The sequence below is a fragment of the Carcharodon carcharias genome, chromosome 7 (assembly GCF_017639515.1).
Source record: "Carcharodon carcharias isolate sCarCar2 chromosome 7, sCarCar2.pri, whole genome shotgun sequence".
NCBI lineage: Eukaryota > Metazoa > Chordata > Chondrichthyes > Lamniformes > Lamnidae > Carcharodon > Carcharodon carcharias.
The window spans coordinates 104561047-104576664 of record NC_054473.1 but is presented as its reverse complement, the minus strand read 5'-3'; the positions used below and the strand labels follow the sequence as shown (position 1 = coordinate 104576664).

The 15618-nt window shown below is 41.3% G+C and overlaps 1 protein-coding gene across 1 annotated transcript; it reads right to left on the bottom strand.

Annotated features, from left to right (window-relative positions):
* Positions 1-4230: 4230 nt before the first annotated feature.
* Positions 4231-15185, bottom strand: LOC121280384 (tyrosine-protein phosphatase non-receptor type substrate 1-like). Its single transcript, XM_041192332.1, has 6 exons — positions 14895-15185; positions 10439-10720; positions 7188-7289; positions 6289-6332; positions 5433-5543; positions 4231-5292 (listed from the first exon to the last, which is right to left on the bottom strand). Exons 1-6 carry the CDS (start codon positions 15028-15030, stop codon positions 5095-5097), a joined length of 873 nt encoding a protein of 290 aa, XP_041048266.1. The 5' UTR covers positions 15031-15185; the 3' UTR covers positions 4231-5094.
* Positions 15186-15618: the final 433 nt, after the last annotated feature.

Here is a 15618-nt window from a genome sequence, read left to right as displayed (position 1 = left end):
GGACAATGCAGGGGAGGTGGACCTGACGTAGAATATTAGCAATAATCGTATTGCATGACCTACCCTTGTTCCTATTCTGTGATTTTAAAACTGACAGATGATCAGGTAGACCTTATCTTTAATGTTAAATCAATTATTAACAGGGTAAACATCGACGACACACTTGCACATGTGGGTGAGACAAACGTGAGAGGTCATAAATGAAATATGTTCACTAATAAATTCAAAAATATATTCGTGGGAAACTCGTCTTACTCTTTAAAGAAACATGATCACTAGGGAAAATGATTTGGGATAACGAATGGGACTGAAGGCTGACAAGTCCTCTTGACCTGATGGTCTGAATAATAGGGATCAAAAGAAATGGCTGCAGAAATTAGGTATTCATTTTTGTAATTTACCAACTTAGCTGGATTCTCGACACAATCTACCCAATCTGAGAACAGAAAAATGTAACACCTCTATTCCAGAAAGGTGGGCGAAAAACATGGATAGTTGTGGAGATTGGGAAGTTAATTGGAATGTTGGCCTTATTTGCAAGGGGAACGCACTTTAAAAGCATGGAAATGTTAGCTGTGAAAAGGGTTTTCTTGAGGCCTTATCTGAAGCACTGTGTAGAATTTTGGTCTCTTTGCTTAAGGAGATTAATTATATTGCAAGCCCTTCACAGAATGCTAATCCAATGTTTCCTTGGGTAACTGGGTTGCCTTATGAGGAAATGTTGTGCAGGCTGGGTCTATGCTAATTGAAGTTCATGGGAATGACAGGTGGCCTTACTGAAATACATAAGGTTAAGTATGCATTTGACAGTGTGGATGCTGAGAGGATGTTTCCCTTCCTGGGACGTCAAGAACAAGGGAGCAAAATTTAAAATACGGACTCTCCCAAATAATACTGAGATGAAGAGGATGTACCTAACTATTCTAATCCCATTTCCCAGCACTAGCCGTATAGCCTTGCATCCCCTGGACTCTTATATTCGATGCAGGACCTCGTTAAAAGCCTTGCTGAAGCCCAAGTAGACTACATCAAATGCATTGCCCTCGTATACACACCTGGTCAACTTTTCGAAAAGTTCAATCAAATTGGTCGGATGTGACTTCCCCTTAACAAAACCATGCTGACTGTCCTTGATTAATTCCTGCCTTGTCAGGTCTAGTTTAATTCTGTCTCTCAGAATTGCTTCCAATATTTCCCCACCTTTGAGGTTAGACTGACTGGCCCTGGTTTATCCCTTCCTCACTTCTTGAATAACAGTATCATTTTGGCTGCCCTCCATTCCTCTGGCACCTGACCTGTGGCCAGAGAGGCATTGGAAATTATGGCCAGCGCCCCTGCTATCTCCTCTCTTGCCTCACTCAAAAGTCTGGGATACATTTTATCTAGGCCTGGAGATTTACCTACTTTAAGTTCTGTGAGACTACTTAAAACCTCCTTCTTTTCTCTGCTAATTTCTTCAGTTATATCCGAGTCCTACTGCATGATTTCCCCCTCATTTGTGAACACCGACACAAAGTAGTCATGTAGAACCCTACCTACTTCTTATGGTTCCGCACGCAATTTACTGCAATGGTCCTTAATGGGCGCTAATCTTTCCCTAGTTAACCTTTCATTCTTAATGTAATTGTAGAGTACTTCTGGATTTTCCTTTATTTTACCTACCAATATTTTTCATGCCCCCTGTTTGATCTCCTAATTTGCTTTTTAAGTTCTCCACTACACAATCTATACTCCTCCATGGCTCCGCTGTTTTGAGCCCTCGGAATCTGCCATAAGCCTCCATTTTTCTCTTTACACAATCCTGTATATCCCTCGACATCCAGGGTTCCCTCAATTTGTTGGTCCCACCTTTTACCTTTACTGGAATATGTTGGCCCTGTACTCTCCTTATTTCCTTCTTGAATGAGTCCTACTGCTCTGAAGCATATTTACCTGAACTTAGCTACTCCTAGTACAGTCTGGCCAAATAATATCTGATCTTATTAAAGTTGGCCTGCCCCCAAATCAGAACTGTGATTTCTGATCCATTCTTGTACTTTTCCATAATAACCTGGAAAGTAACAGAGATATGATCACTATCTGCAGAGTGCTCCCCCACTGATAACTCTACCACTTTCCCAGCTTCATTTCTTAAAATGAAGTCCTGGACAGCCCCCTCTCTTGCAGGACTTTCTGTGTACCGGCTTAAACAGCTCTCCTGGATGCATTTTAAGAGTTCAGCTCCCTATAAACCTATCACAATATGACTAACTCAGTAAATGTTGGGGAACTTGAAATCCCACCACTCCCCCATCCCCTCGTATTACTACCTTATCATTTTTATACTCCTCTGAAATTTGGTTACTTATCTGCGCTTCTATTCCTCTGTCACTGTTTGGGGGCCTATGGTACATCCCAGAAATGTGATTGTTCCTTTCTTGTTTTTAAGCTCTATCCATATGGCTTCATTTGAGGAGTCTTCTAAGATGTCATCCCTCCTTACTGCTCTAATTGATTCTTTGATCAATATTGTGATACCCCATCCTCTTTTACCTCCTTCCCTATCTCACTTGAAGACTGAAAACCTGGATTATTGAGCTGCCATTCCTGTCCCTCTCTCAACCATATCTCTGCTACGTCAATTATATCACACTTCCACGTGTTAATTTTTGCCCTCACTGCATCTGCCTTATTCATCAGACTATTTGCATTAAAATAAACACCATCCAACCCTGCCAAACTACCTTGTGCCTTAGCTGACCTCTAAAGTCTATGGCTTCCAGACTCACTTCACTTGCTCTCCCTTCTAATTTTGGCTGTGCATCTCCCCCTGCTGTCCCTTCTATCAGGGTCCCACCCCCTGCCAAGTTAGTTTAAAATCTCACCAGCAGAACTAGAAAATCTCCCCACAATGATGTTGGTCCCATTCTGGTTCAGGTGCAACCCATCCGCCTTGTAAAGGCCATGCCGCCCACAGAAAAGTTCCCAAATCCGCCAGAAATCTAAAGCCCTCCCTCCCATACCATTTCTTCACCACACATTCATCTCGGCTAACACCATATTTTTATAGTAACTAGCGTATGGCACCAGAAGAAACCTAGAGATTACTGCCTTTGAGGTCATGTTTTTTATTCTGTTTCCTAACTCCCTAAATTCTGCTTGCAGGAGCTCATTCCTCTTTCTGTCAATGTCGTGAGTACCAATATGCACCATGATCTCTATCTGTTAGCCCTTCCGGTTTTCAATGTATCATCCTGAATTCACATTTGTGGCTGCAGAAACCATCTCTGTTCCTCTTACTATTGAGTCTTCGACCACTATTGATCTTCCCCTGTTTTTCTCTCCCGCTGTGCAGCTGAGCTAATGTCAATTCCATGAGCATGGCTGCACTCCTCAGAGGAACTGCCAATCTCATCACTTTTCAACACAGAAAAAGCTGTTCTCGAGGGAGATGCACTGCGGGGATTCCCTGACCACCTAACTGACACTTTTCTTCTGTCTGATGGTCACCCATTCGCTCTCTGTCTGCATTTCCATTAGGTGTGACGATGTCTAAAGATGTGCTATCCACAAATCTCTCAGCCTTGCGCATGTACCTCAGTGCCTCCAGCTGCTGCTCAAGCTCCAAAACTTGGAGTTCATGTTTCTGCTGCTGGTGGCACTTCCTAGACACATGGTTGGCCAGAGCGTAAGGAGCATCTAGCCCTTCCCACATGTTGCAGGTGGTACATAACACGGGACTGAGCTGCTCTGCCATGCCATAAATCTGGTTGAAAAGATCTTTACTTTAACTTAAATTCAGTAGAAAAAATGTTAAATTATTTATGTACTTTAAATAAAAACTAGAACTCTTACTTTTCCCACACTAGCGCTGGCTCTAACATCTCCATCGCTCTCTCGTGCTGTCTTGTGATAACTCTTGTTAGTTTCAATAAGAACTGACTGCAGGCACTCACACCAGACTGCTTCACCATGATGGTGACTGCAGGACACACTTCCCAGACTGCTTCACAGCAATGATGACTGCAGTACACTCTTCCCAGACTGCTTCACCACGATTCTGACTGCCAGACACTCTTCCCAGACTGCTTCACCACGACACTGGCTAGAGGACACTCTCCTCAGAGTCTGAACTGCCACAATTTGCTTTGCAGTTCATATAAATTTCGAAAGGCGTGCCTTGAATTCAGTAGTAATAAGACCACCAAGTCATATATATTTTTGATAGAAGTAAATTAAACATATTTTAATAAGATAATTAATTAAAATACAATCATAGATCTACAAATTACTACTATGATAACTTCTAAATTCTCCTAATCAATCTAGTCCCCACTTACACTTTCGTTAAGGCAACAATAAGACACATAGTTTTTAAAATGTCAAGGCAAAGAAGCATGGTATGCTGAGCAAGTCGAATTCAAAGTGAGTTCCCTTCACTTCAGACCTGGAAACAGTAGCTTGTGGCAAAGATGCTGAACACTTTTTCATACATGCAAGATCTTCAAAATGTCTTCCCTTGTAAGCAGTTTTCTCTCATTTATAGACATCTTCCACTTTGAATGCAAATACGAATCGTTTCACTTTGTCCTTGGACTTTATCTCCCTGATAATAAAAACACACCTGTCATAGCTTAGGGAAAAATAAACACACTGTTTCTAAACTTCACCTGGCTGGGTGAAACATTTCTCCCATCCTTTGAAAACAACCTACTCCGGCTTATTTAAAAATGTAAATGTTCCTTCCCCTTGATATCTATGTTTTCAAACTTCTCCATGTTTACCTCATTAACATTTCAAAGTTAGCTTCGCTTTTTGCATCAAAGCACCAGACTAGCTGCCTCGAATTCCATTAAATCACACAAATAGGCACATCCTGCTATTACTCTATTTTACGATAAAATCCAGTAATATTAGGACAATTATTATATCTTATTGACAGGTGCTTCTTTGATTATTTTATCTTAGGGATTTCAGATTTCAACAATATGCACATGTCCAGTTCCCCATGTCTTTCTGTCTGTAAATTTCATGCTGCTTATCCAGAGTCCAATACATGGCAATGCGTTTACGATCAATGAACAACACACTGTTAATTGCAGCATTCAGACACCATTATGGCAGGGCCGGTGTAACTGCAACATCACCGGACATTGATACTGCTAATACAACAAAAGATTCTCCGTTTGGCTTGTTTATCTTGATCCCTGCATACTCAGCCCCAATTTTCTTCTGTTTCCTTTTCGCACTTTTCTGGGAAGCGGTGAAATCTAGAGACGCGTAAGTCAGTTTAACACCTGTATCTTGCATGGCCTGTGAAAACAACAATGAAAGATCAGTGGCACCTTCTACTCAAACTACTGGTTCCAGATTCTGAAGGCACATTGCTGACATCGGAGACAAGAAAATGAACGCCAATGCTTGAGATGGAGCATTAAGATTTCCGTAAGTACCTGTACACGGATGGGGCCCCCTTCCACACATCTGGATTTCAAGGCATTTCCGTGCCCGCTGTGGTTGAGAGCAGCATAAGGCGGACTACCCATCACTTCTCCATGCACAACCTGAAGGGAGATTTTGGAGAAATGCTAGATGCATATCAAATAACATAAACATGGTACAGAACCACAAACATATCACAGATGCCTTATAATGGTGTAACCATTTTTAGTGTAGATTAGTGTAGGTCGCAGCTTTAGGTAGCATTATCTATCTAAGAATACTTATATAAGTAGAACTGATTGCTAGTGGATGCCCTTTAGGCACTATCCAGGTTGTCAGGCCAAATACTTGCAATGTATGCAATAATTGCCATTGTATGACTCGTGGTGCTACTGACCTGTTAACGCATGTCCAAAATTTGACTATGCAAATTGCAGAAAATGCATTTGGCCTGAGTGGCTTTTCGCCCAGATTGGATGTTTCCGCTCAAGGTGCCAGCCCTGGTTAAAACACAGAGGGTCCGCATACAACGTTAAAGGCAGGAGCGGCGGTGGCAACAGGTTAGAGCTAGAGTAGGATATTTCACGCATTTGATAGCTGTCCAACTAATATTGAAAGGGCGCAAACATCAACACAGGTTACTGCGAGAACAGGAGGATTGCGTGAAATCATTAACGCTGCAGCCCTGATTAGTCATTCACCGCAATGTCACAGGTGTAGAATACAGGGAGAAAAAGAAACAGAGATTGGCAGTGTTCGCCCCTTGTTCCGGCGTGAGTCGAAGCTTTTCTGAGGCCGCAGGAGTATTGCTATCTCTATGGTGTAGACGTTCAGTGCATTTCAATGTATCATCAGTGTAAAACTGACCTGCTCCTCAAGCTGGTTCGGTATGTTCTCTGTAATCTCTGTACCTATTTGAGAACGAAATTTACATGAACAATGCAAGTCAGCGTGAAGTACATGCGCAACATGTCCGCCAAAAGCTACCCAAAATTCGAGCAAAGGGGCGAGACACGCCCTCAGTCCAAAATCGCAACCCGTTTTGCTGCTGGTTCCTTTGTTATTCGTTCACGAAATGTGGGCATTGCTGGCTAGGCCAGCATTTATTGCCCATTCATAATTGCCCTTGTTCAGGGGGCATTTAAGAGGCACTCACATTACTGAGGGTCTGGAGTCACGTGGAGGTCAGGCCAGGCAAGGGTGGCAGATTTCCTTCCCGAAATGACATTAGTGAACAAGATCGTTTTTTAAATGGGCAATGATTTCATGGTTATCATCAGAGCTTTTAATTCCAGGTTTTTACTTAATTCAAATTTCACCATCTTCGGCGGTGGAATTCGAACCCAGGTCTCAAAATAATTATTCTGGGCCTCTGTATTATGAGTCCAGCGTCAAATAGAATTACGCTTTAGGGCCCACTGTACAGACTGCATAAGTGCATGACATACTTCAAGCTTTTTACCAGAAGGTTGCACCCTCCTTCTGCTCCAACCTTAGTCATACTTCATGTAGAACGTTTAGTTCCCGTAAAGAACAGAAATACCGTTCGATTTAATATCGAAATGTGTTTAATTATTCTGGCGGGTGTGTTGCGTTTTACGCCCTTCCTCATCACAGCACTGTGCCTGGAAGGGCAATTGCTCTGCATGCAATCGGGAGTGCTCTGGAAACCTCAATCCCAGCCTGGACATTTGAAGTTTCCCGCTATTGAAACGTTAAACAACAATTAGACGATAACTCTGAACTAAGATCGTATCAGAACTTACCTTCAGTTTTGGCCAATCTCCAACATATGACGAGAATTGCCAGCACAAGGATTATTAACCCGCCCACTGTACATCCAGTTACCAAGGTGTAGGGATACCAACCTTCGCATTGTACAGAGAAAAAAGTGTCGAAATATGAAACAACGTCAAAATCACAGGCAACCTTGCATCTATCCTCCCTGAAGGAAGCTTAATCGTTTCTTTCATTCTGACATTTTATTGGTGAAGCATTATTCTATTAACGTGCATCAATGGTAATTCAGAAATGAACTATCCGTGTGTGACAATCAGCAACTTTAATTTTGAATAATTCCCAAATCCTAATGAATAATTATATAGCTTTGCTCATCCTGTGTACCTGATTATATGCGTGTGGATTTTACCATGTATATGTACTTCCCTCTCTCTCTGTATCATTGTACCAGCCAACACCCAAACGCATTCAAAAAAAATACTGTGCCAATTCCAGAAATTAAAACAAAGAACATTATCCTAAGGCAATGATAATTGAGTTCAATTCGATGATGTTGACCATCTGGTATATCAGGCAAGATCCCATCTGCCGTTTAGGGCTCCATTTGCCTTTTGTGTACAAGCCCATTATTCTGAGGTAACTGCTGAGTTTCAGATCTGTCCCTAATCACAACATTGGATTTTGGAGTCACATCAGGGGCTTCGATGAATGCAAGTATTGCGCCTCTGTTTAAATAAATGAGATGAGGGGTACTGTCAATAACTGCAGGCAAGACAGCCTTATCTCAGCCGAATCTTTTTAAATACAATGCTCCAGGACAAAATTAGTTGACTTTTATGAGAAAAGCATGGGCAGATAAATGAAGGTGAGCAAGAACTGTTAAAGGCAAATAGGGTTCGGTTAGCTTGCTGGATTATTCGTTATAATAATTGAGACGGTCAATGAAGATCATGTAGTTGATTTGATATGTTGTTACTGTCAGTGGCGCTCCTTAAAGTAACCTTCGCACAGTTAACACCCGGGAGATTCAAGAGAAGGCGCCACATTGGATATACATTTTGCTAATGATCGGTAAACTGAGAGTGGCATGCACTGGTGTTACAAAATGGTTGATATTAGGAACAGCCCTATTTTTTTCATATGTTAATGACACAACCTTGCGTATAATTTCAAACTTGCAGATAAACTTAAGCAGAAAATTAGCAAACAGTGAGGGAGCGATTAACAGATTCCAGGCATGCATAGGACGATTATTAAATTAGGTAGACACGTAGAAAATGAAGTTTAATGAAGAAATGTGAAATGGTGCATTTTGGTGACAAGAATGTGAAGAGGCAGTATGAAGTAAGTTATATAACCTATATGGTGCTCTCGATCAGAGTGGTGTGGTAGATATAATCAATTGTTTCATAGCGGTAGGACAGGTTCAGAAAACTGTAAAAGCGTGGGATCAGTGGCTTTGCTAATAGAGTAAACGGGTTTGAAGCAAAGGGAGTTATGTCTAATGTTTTTCAAACACTCGTTAGCTCTTATGTGGAATACGGATTCGAAGTCTGGGCATTGCGCTTAAAGAAGGATGTTGGGGGTTAGAGGGAGTGTAGTACATGTTACTCAGATGATAACTCCGATATAGGATTTTAATTTTGGAGAGACCAGTGGAGGTAGGATGTTTTTCATGAATTAAAGATGATGAACAATCTAATTTATAGAGGTGCTTTAATTAATTAACAGTTTTATTGGAGCTGGGTCGGTAAGGCGAGGACACGGCTCAGAAGTGATGGCAGCCATGCAGAGAGGACATGAGGAAAATTATTATTCCACGCTGTGATCCTGTAATCCGAAATGTACTGCCTGAAAGCAAAGTGACTAATAACGTTCAAAGGGCATTGTATCAATACTTGGAGGGCTAATTCTTAAGAGGCAACGCAAAGACTGGGTGAGTAGGGCTAAATACATAACTCTATAAACGAGTTTCCATATGCACGATGGACCAAATAGCTTCCTTTTGTTCTCAATAATTCTTGGTTATAGACCGATTATAGAAACTAGCCCAGGTCTTTTAAAGCACTTGCAGCTAATATGCACTTACTGCCCGAGCCTTTTTGGCAGAAGGCTTATGTAATGCAAGCTAAAACAACGCTGTCTGTATATGACATGCCCCATTCATTCATTTAAATGTGTCCTCTATCTCCGTGTACACAGTCCAGCCCGTTATTATGCAATTAAAATTAGCTTCCTCTGCCCTCACCCGCCTCAGTTTTATGCCATTCTAAGCTAGAAATGAGCATAACCAGATACTAACCTACGAATGCTCTTTGGAACGTTTTCACATAGTGCCCCAATACTTATGACTCTCTGAGTCACCTTGAACTGGCTACAGTTAGCACTGGGGGAAATAAGAAAGGAAAGAGAAAGAGAGCATCAGCTTAAAAACTGGAAGCTAAAAATGGGATCTCAGAGGCTGAGGAAAGTTCTGATGTGGAAATGATCACTTTCAACCGAAAACACAAAGGGGAATTTTAAAAAAATGATCCTGAACAGGCCATGATCTGATAGATGAGGATGGACGAAAGATAGGGACATTTGACAAATTTTTTCTTGATTTGCCCCTGTTAGAGAAACCAATGCTTGAATTTTGGCTCCAACCACTTGACAGTGATTGTAGACATTTAAATTTCCATACGCAATTGCGCTCAGATCACTTTCTCTTTCGACTTATTTTATCTCAGATCCCAGCACACTATATACACCTTGGCATTAAACCTACCCACGAATATTCCTCTGCAATATGTACGCTAATATAATCTGCCAGATGCAAACCCATGCCCTGATCGCATTTAAATCAAATCATAATCATTTTCGATGTGTCTCAGAAAATATTTGTGCACCATCAGAGATATTGCCAACGGCTCCATCCAGAACATCAGTGGTAATCGTGAAATGCAATGAGTCTTATCGCTTTGGCCAAAGGGACCAATTAGTAGCCGTCCTCCATACAGGGTCACTACGATCAATGAGAGCCCTCTTTCTATGAAGATGAAACCAATTTGCTATTCAAACCACGGTCTTTATTCTAATCAAACGCAGCTGAAATTTACATAGCGATATTTTGTTTAATACCTCGCGAAAAGAAAATACAGTGTAAGAAGCGCAACAACGTCCTTCATAAACACACTATTAAAATCCGTTGGTGCACATTAGTGGGGATATAAAGTTTTCCGCGGGACGTTAAACACAGCTGCATTTCACGAGGGTATTGCTAATCTGAATCTCTTACCCTGACTACGAACCGTATAACTGTCATTGGCTGGGGACTCGAGGGAGATGTGTGAAACTTGGCAGGTATAAACCAATCCGGCTTCCGGGAGATTGAGAAAGCTGGAAACATGATATAATCCCCCCTCGTTCTGTATTTCCGTGATTTTCATCCCAGTTGTAATTTCGATGTCATTTTTGTACCACGTGAGGTTAATTTCCTTCGGGAAGAAGCCAGCTGTTGTGCAGAGGATTTTGAGTAAGGTAGAGGAAACGCGAGTAATCTTCACCGGTGTTGGTGGCACTGAAAAAGGAATTAAAGGAAATCGATCAAATCGCTACTTGCACATTCCATTAGAAAATGAACAAAATTATATATTGAGCACTGCTGAAAAAAGAGATGCTTTTCGATGAAACCTTTCGTCTTGAACTCATCAGGACAGGTTTGCAAAGCTATCAAATGTAAATGGAAAAGGAAATCAGTTCGCACTGGAGTATTCCTGTAGTAGGAAATCTTTATTGCGATAGAGATTTTATTACATGAAGAAGTACATGACAATGTTCCTTTCATTTGTCCTCATCCAACATTGGTTGAGGTGAGACCCCACTTCAGCGGATTGAATCCAATTTCGGACCCCGTTTAGCAGAATCAGTCCGTCCGATAGCTTAAAATTCCATGCGGGTGTTTCGCTGTGGTGTTGTTTCTTGTTGATGTTGTTTTCACTCATTTATGGGGTTTAGATGTCATTGACAAGACCAACAGTTATTGGCCGTCAATTCATATGGGTTTCAAACTTCCTAGAGGGTGACATGACTTGATGTAATTCATTTTCACAGCTTATATTATTATCATTATTGTTAGCTTCGAACACAATTCGTAGCTATTTCAGTCCAGGGCGAACTTGGCGAAAGCAATGCTAACGTGATTGATGCATTTGCGAGAGTGTATCTAAGCTCTGATCCCAGTTAGTGCTCAGCGTGAATAAAGTCAAGCCTTCATTGCAATTCAGTTATCATAAATAACAAGATAATTAGGCCATAGAATATTAAAAAGCCGGTATCCCAGTATTGCGCACTTATGCAAATACGTGTCCAGCATTCCATAGTGGTAATCCAATTCCCTGAGGTTCTGGTTCAAGCTTTGTTGAGACATTACGAATCTTTATGTGGTAACGCATCACTGATTCGCTATGATTCGTTGAACTAATTGTCTCGGTGCTCTAAGTACATCCATATTTACTTTACCGTTAATTTTCAGATGTTTAAGACAGAAAGGCGCCTTGACAGCTGGACTGTAAGCTCTCTACCCCATTCCGCTAAAGTATCATTTTCAACATTAGTTAATATTTCTCCTGAAGTGTTTATCTGATTTAACCCTGATCCCACAACCACCCCACCCCATGTGATATCCTCCAGCAAGCCTTGGCTTAATTATGCCATGGTCTCATTCATCTTTGAGTAAAAAGTGTCTTCTTGTCTTCTAACACCACCCCGCCCCCCAGTTTATCCAGCAAATCTAAATTAACGGACATTTGTCACCAATGATAACGCCCTGAAAACCCTTCTTTTTGGATTACCTTTAATCATGATTGATCTGCAGTATTTAAACCCAATTTCAATAAGTAAATTCACCCTGTACCTTCTGCTTTGCCTCATTATACCCCATATTCATAGGCACTGCTACAACTGCGGCCGAGTCAATGGCTTTAGACAGCCAAATGTAGAGTGCGCTGCCTCTCTGAACCATAACATGTCGCGAAATTAATCTATAGATCAACGTCATTATTTTCCTTAATGATAAGCACACGCACCGTGGTGCAAATCACCAGCAGAGCCCCGTCTCGGTAAAGCAAATTCCTTCCACTTCCCTCAAGTTACTGGCGCTGAATTTCCAGACAAACCTGGGTCAGCACTTACATTGTCACCGAAAAAACGTGGTAGAGTGTTAGTGGGTGCTTGAAGCATGTCGGAGGGCATAAGGAAACGGGGTTTAGCAATCGCCAACATAACTATAGAATGTCGACAATACGTACACAGCAATTTCATAATTCAGGATCGGGGTGCTTCTTGAGCAGTGGTATTGAATAACTGATGAAGCGGGTTAAACTATATTTCTGTTGAACCGTCGAATTTTGTGTATACCTTTGAGTTTTGGATCAGGGTCCAGTGCAAATGACCACATAACTCACAGCACACCCAATCTACCCTATCGTTCCGAAGAAGAGTCATATTCGACTCGGAACGTTAACTGTTTCCCTTTGCACAGTTGCTGCTGTTAGGCGTACTAAGCGTTTCCAGCGCGTGCTGTTTTCATCTCCTACAGGCCCGCTGACAGTTTGTTCGCTTTCTACTTAAATTTACCATGTTCGTTTGATTAATAATTTCACACGTAGCAAGGCTCCGAGACATCGCACTGCTTGCAAAACCTTGAATTTCTTTTTTGATCACTCCAAACTCAATCAGACTGCCGAGGTAACAGTTGAACTCGAATCATTGGAGTAACACCGACTAGTCCACTTCTAATCTTTAATACCTCTTTCATAATCCAGTATTTTATTTTCAGAAACTAGCCTCCATTCTCCTGTCCGCAGATCTAAACCATTCCATCCGCCGGCGCTCGCTGAAACAAACAGTAACGTCAAAAAACACTTCCTGCTTCATCAGGAATGTTTTACCTTTGAGTTCACAACATACTCAATCTCTGAAGTTTTCCAGCTATCTGACAGTGATCCCATTCGACTTCTAGCGTTACCCCCGACTGCATGTTAAACAGTATCTCAGTAATTATTACATTAACAGAATCAGTCTCCTGCGTGACCTTCAGAAGCTGAATCGAGATACTTCGCCTTCACCGGTGCTATCCTACTAGAGTCTCAGATTGAGTCCGCAGGCGGGCCACTTGACATGGGAGATTTATTATTTTATTATCATTGATGGTGTTTTGTTGAAATGTTCCCCCTCCAGTGCTTGAAAAATCTCATTTTCAGCCATCAACTATGCATTTAATCATGGAAATCATAGTTGAAATCATATAAATTACTGTAATTTGATCCAACAAATTAACGTAAGTGCATGTTTGATCTACAATTTGTGCAAGCAGAATGGTCAATGCATGGACGCACCGTCCTATTGTAAATCTAATCAGTGAATTCAACTGTAATATCTTAACATTGTGAAAATAACCTGCTTGTGCAAATGCAATGGGTGATGCAAGCAAATATGTCATCATTGTTACTTTCAAATCTATCAGCATATATATATATATATATATATAACCTGGTATCAGCAATTATGACCATTCATTTAATCATGCTTCTGTTTAATGTCGGCGTTGTAACGGCGCTTTGTTTTTACAACTTTGATTTCATTTATGCCACACTACCCTGTATCTCTTCCCTCTATTTTTAACATTTACATATACTTGCTATCAGTTCACACATTGCATCCCTGGTTTGATTCCACAAGTAATCTGGAAATGGTATTAAACTCTGGGGCACGGGTAAATACAGTGAATTTCCATTCTTTGGCGATAAGAGGATTGGATGCAATGATTCAAGCAGGATTTCATTGAGAGGTTGATGCGCGTCTATATCCTTTTGCCATAGTTGTTTTAACGTAGATTAACGTTTGCACACCCAACATTTTCCAATTATAATTATGCAAAACAAATGACCATTAAAATGCGATCGTTACTGGAAGAGGTCAGAGGCTTTATGTACTACAATGAGTGGCTCAGGTATTCTCTCCTCAAAGCGTCCGCACCACCTACAGCTCATGAGTGTGATGAAATTCTCACTACGGTCTGGATGTATATTGATGCAACAATACTCCATACGATCCCGTAAAACAAATCCACTGAAGGCACTTTATCCAACACTTGAAACGCTCACTCATTTCACTGCAGGGGCATCGTGTTTGCGGTGCACTACACTACGCGCCAAAGATTCTTCGACACCACCTCCCGAGTCCGTGAGATTATCACATAGAAAGTGAAGGCAGAACACCACATGGGAACACCAACACCTCTAAATTCACTCCAGTACGCACGGAATGCTGACTAGAACATATATCACCGTTCCTTCATCATTGCGGGATAACAAAATGCGGCAACTTCTCCATAGCTCAGAGCACGGTGCTAAACCGTTGTCCATACCAAATGCAGCGATTCGAGATAACGACACCAAACCACATTATCAAGAAGAAGTACGAATATGCAATGAATCTTGGGTGTGCCAAAGACGCCCGCATTCTTTGAAAACATTTAAACACATTTGAGTTATTTGAATAAGTGAGACTGGATTTGAGAACAACGATTGTCCGAAGTCAGATATTCTTAGTTCCAATGTTTGCTCTACGCGACAGCTGTACGTTCACAGACAGGATTAACTGAACTGAGGGAAAAGTGACTTTTCATTAAATGTGCTCTGAAATACAGCTGCATAAGTTTACACCCGTTAAAGCAGCTCAGTGACACTCACCGTATACAATTAACTCCGTTCCATTCCCATTGGAAATCCTCCCGCTCACTCTGGCGCTGCAATAATAGACTCCGGAGTCCTGGAAATTCACATTTAGCAGGCGGATTTCGGCAGATCCCTGTCTGAAAGGTGTCATTATTTTCGTTGTGTCTGCAATCAAATCCAAAATCCCCTTCTGGCTGTCTCTCCGCCAATAAACATCCACCCATGTGTTGCGATCGAAAAATGGGATGGAGCAATAAATTGACACATTTGCACGTTTGACCACCGTCACACGGATGGGGAGCTGGCGAACTGATAGAGAGCACCCGTCAGTCACTGTCATAAAAGAAGAGCATGGTTTACAGACGGAGATAATGATGATCATTATTATAGATACGGATATAATAACTACGAAATAAAACAAAATCAAATGGAAAATCTTATAATAAACATTCAACATAAGAGGCCTCTACACAGTTCTTGTTCACTTATCTGTTTATTAGAAAGGTCACCTGTGCATAAACCTATATAAATAATGCCCAGGACCGAGAGGTACGACGGCAAATCAAATGCTGACATTCGGAGCAAATTCCGATAAACCTTGATCACTCGCACTGTAAATTGGCGGGGGTAGAAGTGTTTGGAGATTATCTGGCAATGTGCGTGTTGCAATATACCGCAGTATAACATAACTGAAACTACAACTACAATGTACTGGTTTCATTTTTACGTCAGAGCGGAG